The 14,113-nt window shown below is 42.3% G+C and overlaps 1 protein-coding gene across 4 annotated transcripts in view; it reads right to left on the bottom strand.

Moving 5' to 3' along the window:
• SLC7A14 (solute carrier family 7 member 14) overlaps positions 1-14,113 on the bottom strand; it is an 89,125-nt gene that overhangs the window by 38,324 nt on the left and 36,688 nt on the right. For all 4 annotated transcript variants that reach the window (XM_054700712.1, XM_037525710.2, XM_054700713.1 and 1 more), the window contains one exon: positions 12,870-13,325. In XM_054700712.1, coding sequence (XP_054556687.1) covers positions 12,870-13,173 — 304 coding nt within the window. In that variant the 5' untranslated portion in view covers positions 13,174-13,325. The remainder of the gene's footprint in view (positions 1-12,869; positions 13,326-14,113) is intronic.

The following is a 14,113-nucleotide window of genomic DNA, read 5'->3' as shown; positions in this document are numbered from 1 at the left end:
ACCATGGGCTCCCCTGATGACGTATCAGAAGATGCTACAGAGCAAATGAGGTTGGCAGGAAATACAGATGCTAAGCTCTAGTGATGACCCGTAGGCTAGGAGTGCTGAGAAGAATACTGCTCAGAGTGTAAGCCCTTTCTTGCTATTGAACCCTCTCATCAGCTGCAACTTATTAATCCACATAGAACTAGAAGATGGCTTGTCTTCAAAGATTTCAGAGGCAACTTGCTAAATTGGAAGTGCTAGAAGTTTGGTGTCTTAGGTTTGAGTTCTGGTTCTGCCACTAAATATCTGCCTGACTCTCAGGAAGTTTCTTGAACCTCTGGCCCTCTGGCTCCTCATCTGAGGGCAAAACTAAAATCACCCCTCCCTTCCCTGGGTTAGCGGGGATGGAAAGGAGTTGAGACATGACAATACCTCGTGTAATATTCTGCATTCAGAGATTAGTTTACTATCCCTCCTGGTGTTCTGTGGTGATCGATCATCTTTCTTCAAAATTTCTTTTTTTTTTTCACTTTCATTTTCTGGGAGTCAAACTGCATTGTCAATCCATTATTCTAATTACATTATTTTAAAAACATTTTCATTTATTGTGCATCTTTTCTTGGCTAGAAAAATCATTTATCCTTCTCTCTCATCCACCCACATTCCAAATCTTCTCCATCTTAAGCTTCCTTTCAACATCCACAGTCAGCACGAAAGGCCTCATGATCTTTTGCCTGTTCTAGACAAATGCACGTAGCCATTTTCTCCACCTCCGCTCTCTCCTTACCATGTCAGTAAATTACAGATATAATCATGTCACTGACTTCTCAGTGCTGACAGCCTGATGTCTTGCCTTTCTGACTTGGTTCAGCCCCTCCTTTAAGAACTCACATTGTCTAGTGAATTATCTTGATCATTTTTGGTTAGGAGATTATAGTCTTGGCAGAACAAACAGGATAAACTTGTAGGGAGATAGAGTAAGTAAACTGCTCCAGATACTCCATGCACAAGGGGCTCAGGGGTTGACATTGAGCAAGCCAGGGAGTAGGAGGTTGTAGGAAAAAGGCTGCTCATCAAGGAGACTAGAGTTGGAACCAAGAAGAGAGGGTTGGTGGACATTCTCTAAGTGCAGGGAGAATTGCAGTGTCATTTATTCAATTGCTGCTGTTTGCTGGGAGGGACTTCCTCAGATCTTCTGGGTCTAGCCCAAAATTTCTCTGACCCACTGTACATACAACTTAGCCTTGCTGTACTTGGGAGAGAGGCAGGGTTAGGGTGGCATCTGGTTGGACAATGAGATAAAGAAAAGAGGCAGAAGCAAGTGAAACTCAGTGTGGAGACAGAGACTCCATGGAAGCAGAGATTGAGAGTGAGAAGACCTAGGAAAAGGTAGGCCTCAAACCTCTTAGGTTTATTGGAATGGTGGTGGGGGTGGTGTGTGTGGGGGGGTAGATTTTCCAGTTATACATTATTGGGAATCAGAACCATTTTACTTAAATATTTCAGAGCAAATTTATCTCAGGAAACTAGCAGGCATTGGGATCACACAGATATTATATTTGTGGCAATGACAGTCAGCTTTTATTTTCTTTCCCATCAACTGAGCCCCTCAGGGAAATATAGCCAGTCTGAAGACTCCATTTCTCAGCCATACTTGCTGTGGCCAACGGTCCAGGGTTTAGTCAGTGTCAGTGGAAGCTGTAGGAAACGGACTTATGAGAAAGTTTCTTAAAAGAAAAAAAGAAATGTGGGAAATGAGCTGCGTCACTGTTCTGTTCTCTTTGCTGCCTTTTGGGACTCAGACATACTGACTGGAGCAACAGCAGCCATCTTGGATTTTGAAGTTCCCTTAAGGATGGAAGCCAAGTGTTGGGGTGATAGAGCAGCCAGATTGAGGAAATGGAGTCCCAGTAACTGCAGAGTCACAATATCAGCCTCCCTCCAGATTTCTTTTACACACAGAGAAGCAAATTTATCTCTCATTGTAAGTTTTTTGTTGTATGTATTGAACCTAATCCTAATCTGCTCATACAATAGCAGAATATCAGAGTGATTAAGGAGTGGACTGTGGAGGAAGGGTGCTTTTACTCTATTCCTTACTCTGTCATTTCTTAATTGGGAGCATTTAGTAAGTTTCCAAACTTCAGAAGCCTTTTATTCTCATCTGGTTTCCACATAAGATTGTTGTGAAGACTAAGTCAAATAATGTGTTAACACTTAGAATTCTTGGTACACAGTAAGTGCTCAATAAATAGTAACTGCTGTTGCTAAATTACCATCATTACTACTATTATTGTCATAGTTACTTATCAGGTTTGATACTCATCTCCATCAATAAGCAAATGGTTTTTAAGGGTAGAAACAATTTCTTATTTATCTTTGGAACTGCCTCAAGACTAGTATACATTGGAAAACCAATACATCGTTACTGATCATTTCTTATTAGATTTCTGCCAATTATCTTTTATAAGAAGATGGTAAAAATTGCTGGTATTATGCACCAGGCAGCAGATGGATGTGGTATGTGCATATTTTTATTTAACGCTTATCCAAATCATTTGAGATATGAGCTTGAAGGCTTGCTGTAGAAAGTGCGCGAGCTTAGGAATCATTTAGACCTATAATATGTCTGAGGTCCAATTTTAACAATGTTAAAAGAGAACTGGAAATAAACTTAGGAAAAAAGTCAAACTGGCCATCCTTCCCCACTCAAGTTCATAGGATCCATTTTGGACTTGGAAGGGCCAGACATCGCTGACATGGTGACCTTGGCTTTGTGTTTCATCCCAAGCCAACTGAATTAACTTCTGTAAACCACCCTGCCTCTATCCCTGTCATTCTCAACTAGGCTGAGAATGAGAACCAGGAAGAAAAACTATTTCCATATCTGGTTTGTTTAATCTGGTATACACAGAAGGATTTTTTAAAATTTTAGGTTTTGGTATGTGCCTGGGTCTGGTTGAAGCCTGTTGGGATATTAAAGGTCTTTTAGACAAAGGCTATAGGTTACAGCACAAGCTGCTTCCTCTGATAAGTTTCCCTTCACCTGTGATAGGGCTGTGGGGAGTTACAGTGTTGGGAAAGGGCGAGTAGGAGGAGTTTGGGAAGTTATTGTAACTTTGGGTCTTGTAAATTGACTCTTTTCCTGTCATATTTATTTGATATTATAAGTTGGTTTACATCACCAAAGGGATGATGTCACAAAGCCATGAAAATCTCTTAAGAAGCTGTTGGTCAAACAGTTTCAATGTTAACATACATTTTCACTGTTTGTAGGTCATGGCTGCATCAGATGGTAAATTCTGTCCTTAGGACAGAACAGTTCTTAATTTTGTCTGCACATTAGAATTCCCGGAGGAACTTAAAAAAACTACAGTTCCTGGATGCTACCCCAGTCTAGTCGATTTAGAATCTCTGGGGATGCAGACTGAATATCATTACTTCTAAAAAAGAAATAAACAGAAATTAAAAAATGAGACACAAACTGCAAGAAAATATTTGCAAAAAAACACATCCAACAGGGCCTCCCCGGTGGCGCAGCGGTTGAGCGCTGGGTTGCGAAGCCTCTGCGGCCTCTGCGGCGCCGGTTCGATCCCCGGCTGCTCCCCGGCCACCAGAGGAGGGTCCCACATGGCGCCGCCCGCTGCTCCCCTCAGCAGTGTACTTCGGTCCCTCTGCCTGCTCTGCTCCCCGCTCTGGCTCTGGTGAATTCTCTCACCCTCCCGCGCTTCTGACTGTACCCAGTGCATATATAAACAAACAAACAAATAAATAAATAAATAAAAATTCATGCCTCTTAAAAAAAAAAAACACATATAACAAAGTACTCAAATCCAGAATATATAAAGAACTCTTAAAATTTATCAATAAGAAAATTAAGCACCCAATTAAAAAAATGAACAAAAGATTTGTACAGACACTTCTAAGAAAATAAAAGACGGCAACTGAGAACATAAAAATATGTCAAAATATTAGTAGTTAGGGAAGTGCAAACTAAAACCAATTGAAATTTTACTATATACCTTTTCTTTTTTAATTTTTTAAATGATTTTTTTATTAAAGATTTATTTATTTATACAAGAACTGGGGTACAGGCCAGAGGTGTGGAAGGGTGAGAGGATTCACCAGAGACAGAGCGGGGATCAGAACAGGCAGACAGAGCAATGGGTGAGACAGGAGAGGTCTGCTGCACCATGTGGGTATCTCCTTGGCTGTCTGGGAATTGAACACTTGCTGCAGAAGCTGTGGACAGCTTCACAGTGCTGCTCTCAACCCCCTGCACCACTGGGGAGGCCCTATATATCTTTAAAAATGACAAACAAATCCACCACAACCACACAGAAAGGAAAAAAACCTGATAATTCTTCGTGTTAGCAATTCCAGAACACCTGGAATTCTCACAGATAGCTGGTGAGAATGAAGAATAGTACAGTCATTTTGGAGAAATCCTTGGAAATTTATCACAAATTTAAACACCCACTTACCATACAAACCATCAATTACACTTCTAGCTATTTACTCCAGAGAAATGTCAACTTGTGTTCACACCCTAACTGGCATATCTGTATTATTTACAATGCTTTTATTCCTAGAAGCCCTAGACTGGAAATAACCCAGTTGTCCTTCAGTGAGCAAGTGGATAAACAAATTGGTAGGATGGGATACTACTCAGCTGTAAAATGGAGTGAATTACCGATACACACAACATGAAGTATCTTGAATGCAACATACTCCCGGAAAGCAACAGAATTCAAAAGCTTACATACTGAATGATTCCATTGACATGACATTCTGGAATAGGCAAACATATAGGGTCAGAAAACAGATGAATGATTTCCAGGGAGTGGGAGTGGGAGGAGGGAAAACTACAAAGCAGTAGCATGAAGGAATTATTTGGGTGTGCTGCGACTCTCCCTTATCTTCACTGTGCTAGAGATTATACAGCATGTGCTGGTCAAAACTCAAAGAATTGTTTATTGTCAAGGTTGAGTTCTACTGTATGTAATTATAACTCAGTAAAACCGATTTTCCCTGTCCCCAAATCCATTATTCAGAAAAAAATTTCCCAAAGGGATTTAAATTTATAGTCAGGGTTGAAAGACACTGCCAGCCTAACAAATTTGAATCTAGATTCTATTATTTAAATTTCAATTTCCTCACATGTAAAGTTGAAGAGACTTCATGTGTTTTAAGTATGTTAGTGCATGACATGTGTTTAATGCAAGGCTTGACACCAAATAACATTAATCACTCATTTAGCACTATGTGTGCAGGATTGTCCCAGGCCTTTTGCAGGCCTCTCATTTAGTCCTCACAGGATCATGAAGTGGGCACTAATATGACAGTTTTCAGAGAGGAGAAACTGAGGCTCAGAGAGGTTATGGAAACCAGCCAGAGTCTCACAGCAGTCTGCCAGTTTCAAGTCTAAACTTAACATTAAGGATCACTGTACACTTCTGCAATCTTAATTTCAAATGCCCTGCTCTTCGATTGTTACTTCTTATCCTGATGCTCATCAATATCCATATTCATGTCTCCACCAGATACATCTCCTCCTTCCTCCCCACTCCCTGCCAAACATCTCCCTCTGTATGTTCAAGACACACTTCTTATCCTCCAAGCTCATTTTCTCAATATTTTCATTCCAACGATTTCCTGAACTAATAGACAGCACCATTCTCCATCTATCATACACGTCTCATGAATCACCATTACCTTCATATTCTCACTTTCTTCCATATCCAAGTTATATCACATGGTCCTGTGCTATTTCCTCTCTTTTGGCAAATACTCCTAACCCCTTCCCTTTTACTCTCATTGCCTAAAAAAAGCTAAACCTAGTGAATTTTTTTCACAATTTCACATTTTTTCACAATTTTTCTTTTATTCTACTCTTGCAACAAAGCAGTGATTATTATTGGAGATAAATGCAGACTGTGGAGACTGGATTCACCTTCGAATTTATAACCATGAATTTTTTTTAAAGATTTATTTATTTATGCATACAAGAGCTGGGGTACAGGCCAGAGATGCAGGGTGGGGCGGGTGAGAGGATTCACCAGAGACAGAGTGGGGAACAGAACAGGCAGATTGACCGAAATACACTGCTGAGGGGAGCAGCAGATGGGCGAGACAGGAGAAGTCTTCTTCGCCATGTGGGTAGCTCCCTGGCTGCCTGGGGATTGAACTCATGCTGCAGAGGCTGCAGATTGCTTCATAGTGCGGTGCTTAACCACTTGCACCACGAGGGAGCCCCCTAACCATGAATCTTAAATGGGCAATCAGTTGTGTCCAGTTTGGCATGGCATCTCTCAGCAAAAGTATTAACTTTGTTTGTCTTGTTCAGCAACATAAAGGTGCATGCATGACCAAAGGAAAGTCAATGAGAATCGTTCAGTGATTTTTGATATGTGGACACTGGGGGAAGATTTCTTTTCTTTGAATTGTGAGCTGTAAAGATGAAAAATAGCTGTCCTAAAGATGAAGTCAGTACACAAAAGAAGGAGACAAAATAGTTGAAGAGGGAAAACATGGAGCAATATCAAGCTCTGGATCCAACCATTGCACCAATATGTTCCCTGTTGGTTGTATTGCCACTGTGGCTTTAATAGAGGGTTCTGATGAATACAGTTCAGGGCAGGGAAGACAGAGAGGGGGATTAATTTGAGAACCATTTAAAAGTCAAAGCTGGTGGGACTCATGACTGAATGTGAAAGATGAGGCAGAAAAGATATTATCAGAGAGTCCCCTGGAGTGGCTGAAAGAGAGTGAGAATGCAGAAAGAGGAACCAGGTTGGGAGGAAGGGAATGCATTAAGAATAGGGTCAAAATAAGGGGGGGGGTGCAATTGTATGGGGAATATAACCAAAGTGAAAATGCATACATTGTACAAAAATGAAAAATGATGTAAGAATTATATAAAATAAAATATTAAAAAAGTATGTTGAATTGAGGTGTGTCTTGAACATGCAATGGGAGATGTTTGGCAGGGCATAGTGAGCATGAAGGAGATGTAGATGGTGGAGACATGAATATGGATATTGATGAGCATCAGGATATTGATGAAAATTGAAACAATAAGAGGACACCTTGGAGAAAGTGTAGAGTGGTGAATATTTAGGAACAAGTGGAAGCCATGATGAAGATAGAGAAGAAATGATCAGATAGGTACGAAAAGAATAAGGACTATGTGGTCACACCACAATCAAGACAATATAAAATGTTTGAAGTGGAATGGTATGACTTTGTCACATACAACAGAGAATCCCCATAAGATAAGTGCTGAAAAACATCTACAAGACTTGGTAAAAAGAATCCATCTACATCTCCTCCATGCTCCCTATGCCCTGCCAAACATCTCCCATTGTATGTTCAAGACACAGCTCAATTCAACATACTTTTTTAATATTTTATTTTATATAATTCTTACATCATATGTGGTAGGTACAGATGTCAGAAAACAGTGGGTTGAAGAATGAGTTGAAGGTTGAGGCATTGATGGGCATTGTTGAGAAATTTGAATGAGAAGGAGTGGAGATACACTGGAAATGTCTAGAGAAGGTGTGGGCCTAGAAGGAATTATTTTTTCAGATGGGAGAGACTTGACTAGGAGAAGAAGCCAGTTTTGAGATGGAGAGACTGAAAATACAACTGGGTGGATTATTGAGGGTGTACAGGGAGAGGCTTAAGGGATCAAGGATTATATTTAACTCGATGATTCAAGTTTAGTTGTCTCATCAAATTAAAAAGGATGTTAAATACAAATCAGGGTACTTTCATTTTCTGTACATCCCACATGCATGACAACTATTTAAGCTGGATATATGATATGAATATAGAACTCTTCTTGTGATGGTACACATTACTACACAGAAAGCCCTATACCTTAGCAGTCCTACTCCTGAAATTGGAAGTAAGGTGACAAGTGTGGTGAGGGTACAGACACATATTTGGTGGTAGAATATTTAAGGATCTCATGGCAGAGATCTTCAAGCTCAATGTGAAGAGATATGATTAGAGTGAGGCTTGAAGAAAACCATGAAAGTATAGAAAAATCATTGAGCAGATTTGACAATGGGCAAGTGAAAAAAATTGTGGGCCCAGCTGAGGGAGACTGGAGACAAATCTGTGATGTGCTCCTCCTGAGCTTGAGTGACCTTTCCCAAGATCTCTTGTCATCCAGATGTGGACTTGGGAAGACAGAGATTGTGGGATGAATTTTTCTGGGTAGTTTTATAGGCTGGATAATGCACAAGGGAGCAAAAGAAGCTGGGGGAATTCTTTTATTTTATTTTAAATATTTTTACATCATTTTTCATTTTTGTACAGTGTATGCATTTTCACCTCGGTTATAGTCCCCATGAAATTCCCACCACCCAGTCATCAGTGATCTATCACCTTGGGCCTTTGTGCTCTTCCCACCCTTGTTTTGATCCTATTCCCTTCTTCCCCGCCCCTGCAGAATGTCTCTGGTTTATAATTGTCTGTTGATTTTGATTTTTGCTTTATTACAGTTATTTTTTTTTCTGATCCCTTATTTAGATCCCCTACATTCCTCCTATAAATGAGACCATCTGGTATTTTTCTTTTTCTTCCTGGCTTATTTCACTGAGCATGATCCCTTAAATCTCCATCCATGTTGCTGCAAATGGCATGTGTTTATCTTTTTTGATTGCCGAGTAATATTCCATTGTGTATATGTACCACATCTTCTTAACCCAGTCATCTATTTTTCTTTTTTAAAGATTTATTTATTTATTATTTATACAAGCACCGGGTACAGTCAGAAGCGCGGGAGGGTGAGAGAATTCACCAGAGCCAGAGCGAGGAGCAGAGCAGGCAGAAGGACCGAAGTACACTGCTGAGGGGAGCAGCGGGCGGCAGGAGAGGTCTGCGCGCCATGTGGGACCCTCCTCCGGTGGCGGGGAGCAGCCGGGGATCGAACCGGCACTACAGAGGCTGCGGGCAGCTTTGCAACCCAGCGCTCAACTGCTGCGCCACCGGGGAGGCCCATTCATCTATTTTTCTTAATGAGGTTTAGGAGCAACTCTAGCGGGAGTGAAGGGATGAGCTATATGGTCAGAATGGGTTTCCTTTGAGGTTCTTGAGGTAGTTGCAGGGAACAGGGTGTGGCCACAGAATGATGGTTGATGTGGCATGAGGGTTGTGGAGTGAGGGTTGTGGGCATAACAATGTTGAGTTTTGGCTGAGGGGGGCTGGTGAATGGGCTTATCCACCTGGATGTTCAAATTGCCTGGGCTGGAGAGGACTACTGAGAGGGAGACCTCTCAGGAGATCAAAATATTGGTAAGCATCAGGATGATGAATGTTAATGGAGGCTTGCCATGACAGGCATTGTGCCAAGAGCTTGGCATATATTTTCACATAAACTCATCATAACAACTCTGTCTATTAAGCACTGTTATTATCCCATTTTGCAGGCAAGGAAAATAAAACATCAAGAGGTTTAAGAGGTTCAGCAACTTTCTAAGACTCACACGGCAGCCAGTCAAGGGGCTTTGACATTATGATGGGAGAACAGGGGTCTGGAAAGGGGAGAGAGGTGCAGATCCTCCTGGTCTTGGGGGTGGGCATGGAGTGTGGGAATGCCGGTGGGGCAGCGGCATCCTCAAGGCTGAGCCAGGTTTTAGTTAAGGTGAAAGGAAAAAAGAACCATGTATCAAAAAGTCCAAAGATGACTTCTAAGTATCCGCACGAAAAATACAAAAGCACTAATTCGAAGGGATATACGCACTGCCATGTTTACTGCAGCATTATTTGCAATAGTGAAGAGCTGGAAACAGTCTAAATGCCAACCGGAAAATGAGTGGATAAAGAAGATATGACACACACACACACACAGCTATAAAAAAAATCATCATTATCCTGCCATTTGTAACAACCATGAGAGCATATGGATGGACCTAGAAGGTCTTATGTCTTAGTGAAATAAGTCAGAAAGGAGAGACAAATACGTAATTTCACTCATATATGAGTGAACTGCAGTAAACATGGCAGTGCGTATATCCCTTCGAATTAGTGCTTTTGTATTTTTCGTGCGGATACTTAGAAGTCATCTTTGGACTTTTTGATACATGGTTCTTTTATATCTATACAGAGATATAAAACAAATGAATGAACTAAATAAAAAAAGAGTCATTGGTAGTTACCAGAAAGGAAGGAGGAAGGGCATAAGTTGGATCTAAAGGGTCAGTTATATGGTGAACTTAATGTAGTATATGCAGAAACTGACTCTCTGTGATGCACATCTGGAATTTATATAATATTATAATGTAGTATTATTTCAATAGAAAATAATAAGTTAAAAAAAGAAATAAAGAGCCTCCCTGGTGGCGCAGGTGGTTGAGTGCCGCGCTGTGAAGCCTCTGCAGCGCGGGTTCGATCCCGGCCAGCTGGCGAGAATCCCACATGGCGAAGCAGACCTCTCCTGTCTTGCCCACTGCTCCCCTCAGCAGGGTATTTCAGTCAGTCTGCCGGTTCTGTTCCCCGCTCTGTCTCTGTTGAATCCTCTCACCCTCTTGCGCATCTGGCTGGTACCCCGGTTCTTGTATAAAAATAAATAAATCTTTTTAAAAAAAAGAAATAAAAGCCAAAATACCCAGCTTTCAGAGAAAAGCCCTGAAGACAGAGGGGTATTTGATATGGAGAAGCAGTGGGAAGTTTGGTTAAGGGAGAAGCAACATGGGGCTGGTGATGTGGGAGTAGGGACAAATCAGTGGAGGGGGACTTCTTCAGTGACAAAGGATCGGAGAATGACAGGTCTGGTTGGTAAAACCTGCTATAAATATGCTAAACTTTGACATGAGTTATTTTGGTCCCAGCACTGACTGAATGCTGAGGAGTACTCTGCTGGACTCAGCAGGAAGATGAACCGGTGACAGAGCACCAGGATTGCCGGGGAGGTGGCCCGATGTGAAGGGCGGCTCCTTGACTGAGGCAAAGTATGGTGTTCTTTGGGTGCTTGCTGAGGGCGCTGGGCATTCCCAGGGCCTTGATGGAACTGGACCAGTAGTGTCAATGTTTAACAACTGGTCAATGTTTAACAACTGACTCTGTGAAAACAAACTGATTTGTAGCATTTGCCAATTTCTCTGGTGTAAGTACTCCCACCACAACTGATTTCAACTTATGACCTCATTGAATGCAAAGTTAGAAAGAGGGGTATGTAATTGGGGCTCTTGATAGCTGATGTGAGCAGGCCGATCTTGGGCCATGCATCACAACCACAGAAAAGTCTACACCACAGCACTCATGAGCATCGCGGGAGGGAGGCGGGCTCCTAAATATAATGTAGCACCTGAAGGATAGACATGGGTGATTCGTTCTCAGGAAAATATAATGTAGTGCCGTAAAATTTAGATGTGGGTGAGTCACTCACAGGAATGATAGTGGTTTGAAGGAGCTGGGCCATGATAGAATGGGTCTAGAGGAGACTGAAGCCTGTACTAACTGGGCAGGAGTCTTAAGCCATCCACCCTCTGCCCTGTGCGAGACTCCCTGGTCACACATCAGCCTTCTGTCCTTCTACGCTATACTGTTCTATATGCTATCAATTTCAGATATGTAAATTGATGATAAGAATCTGGCATCTTCTCCCAAATAATCTCTTTGCCAAAGAAGTTTGAAAATGATTGCAATCATGTTAATGGAATTTCAAGTATCTACGGAATGCATCCCTGTGAATAATTTATTTTCATCTATAAGGAAAAAACAACCCATCTATTCTGCAGGAACCTAAATTATTAGGCAATTCATGCAGAGAATGACTTCAGGGAGAGGATATAGTGAGTGGTGAAGCCAAGAGGGAAAGTAAACTGAGGCAGGAGGGAAACAAACTCAGTCTGGAAATATTTTCCTCATCAAATAAAAAAGATGACAAATATAGGCCATTGCATGCTCACTGTTTATCCCACACAAATGAAGACTCTTTAAGCTGCATCTGTGATATGAGTGTAGAACTTGTGATGGTCTGTATTAGTACACAGAATGCCCTGTATATATCTTAGCAATCTTACTTCTCCTGAAATATTTTGAAGGGACTATGACATTCACCTCCACTATGTAAGTTGTACAGTATGACCTGCTACCCTATAGCTCAGTAAACTTTACACTCTTGCAAAATAACCATCAGGAAGCAGGAATATTTTCTTTCTGTCTTTTTCAAGTTGTCCATTGACCTATCCATGGCATTCTAGGAAGATTCTGTGGTTTGCAATTCAATAGGAGAGGTGGGAAGAGAGAAAGGGAATAGGAGAGGCATTTCATAAATTATCAACATGTAAGTCCTGGTACTTAAAAATGAGTTTTATAATTCTTTCTCAAGGGAGCCAAGGATTGAGCTGAGCTACCTGTGTAGAATATCAACCTGTCAAAGTGCTGTGACAAATGGTACTTTGGGGTTCTTACAATGGCTTCATATTTCCTAGGTGCTTGGGAGATTATAGTACTAATTTTTGCTCATTAAACCCCAATCATGTGAGATTCACTGACTTGTAATTTGCTACTCTGCCTATCCTTTATTATTATTTATATCATAGCTATATCCACCTTCCCACAGTGAAAGGGAGGGTTACAGTAAGAACAGAGCCATGGCGATATGATGGGGTCAGGGGGCTGGTGGTGAGGAGTTGGGAGATAGCTGGGTGCCAGAATAATGATTTGTATCAAAAAAACAGAAAAAAGGGGAAGTTATTACAATTGAATCAAGACCTAGAACTGAATTCCTTGGCAAAAAGGGAACAAAGAGTACCTCTTATTAGCCACTTCAGAAATCGCACCAATAAATATTCTAGAAGAGTGGAATGAATAGCAGTTGGCCAGCAAGCAGGCTTTCCTCAGACCTTCCCCTGCACCGAGACACTCACCAGACAATATGGATGCAACGGCTGCTATGATGAAGGACACAATGACACCAGGTCCTGCCATTTCTTTGGCCACCAGGCCAGAGACCACGTACATCCCAGTGCCCACGCAGCTGCCAACACCAAGCGAGATGAGGTCCACAGTGGTGAGCACCTGGGCAAGCTTGGTGCCATGTGCTGAGGTGGCCCCCGTTCCCTCCAGCATGGACTCCACTGGTTTGGTGCGCAGGATCCTGGAGTGCATGGCGTTCCAGGCAGCCCCCCATTGCACCCGCCGGGGGTCCAGGGAGGTGAGGAGGCCACTCATCCTGAACGGTGGGGGGTTACGGTGAAGGTCGACTGTTGGAAGGGGCTATGGAAGCCTTAGTGGATGCTTCTGGGACTCATCTAGTGGTCAGGGATCGCCCTCCCGGAAAGATCCAAAAGGTCCCAAAGCAGCCTCCTCCTGGGCACGAATGTCTGCGGGAAACACAAGAAAGGAGGAGGTGAGACCAAGTGAGAAACAACCCTGACTGGAGACTCAGCTGGAGGTCAGTGTGCTGAATGGCAGACTGCTCTGGCCTGGGGACTCACAATGCAGGAAGGACGCATTGCTCCCTTTGTGTCCCTGGGAGTCCTAAATCACAGGCTGTAGCTTGCACTGTGTCACATAGTCATTCTGAAAGGGTGGTTTAAAACAAGGCTCTATCATTATAAAGTCACTTAGTGGGGTCTCCCCTGGTGGCGCAGGCGGTTGAGCGTCACGCTGTGGAGCTGCCCGCAGCCTCTGCAGAGCCAGTTCGATCCCGGCCGGCTGGTGAGGGTCCCACATGGCGTGGCAGGCCTCTCCTGTCTCACCTGTGGCTCCCCTCAGCAGTGTATTTCATAGTCTGCCTTTTCTGTCCCCCACTCTGTTTCTGGTGAATCCTCTCACCCTTCCGCGCTTCTGGCCTGTGCCCCGGTTCTTGTGTAAATAAATACATCTTCAAAAAAAAAAAAAGTCACTTAGTGTTGATGTGAAGATTAAATTAATGTACATCTGAAAGGATCTTAAGCTGGCACATGGAAATGTCTATCTGTCTAAACTTGAAGTTCTTACCTGCTTCAGCCAAGATTTGGTCTGTCATTCTTGGGGATATTTTGGGGGTGGGGCACAATATCCTTATTTTAACATAAGGATGAGAATTAGATCAATGACTCTCAATAGGATAAGTGCCACTCCACAGGATCATTTTGGAACTTTATGCTCAAATGACATGAAATATGTT

The sequence above is a fragment of the Talpa occidentalis genome, unplaced genomic scaffold, assembly GCF_014898055.3.
Source record: "Talpa occidentalis isolate TD23 unplaced genomic scaffold, MPIMG_talOcc4v2.1 talOcc4.4, whole genome shotgun sequence".
Taxonomy (NCBI): Eukaryota; Metazoa; Chordata; class Mammalia; order Eulipotyphla; family Talpidae; genus Talpa; species Talpa occidentalis.
The sequence above is the reverse complement of the archived record's forward strand: the minus strand, read 5'-3'. Positions and strand labels throughout refer to the sequence as shown.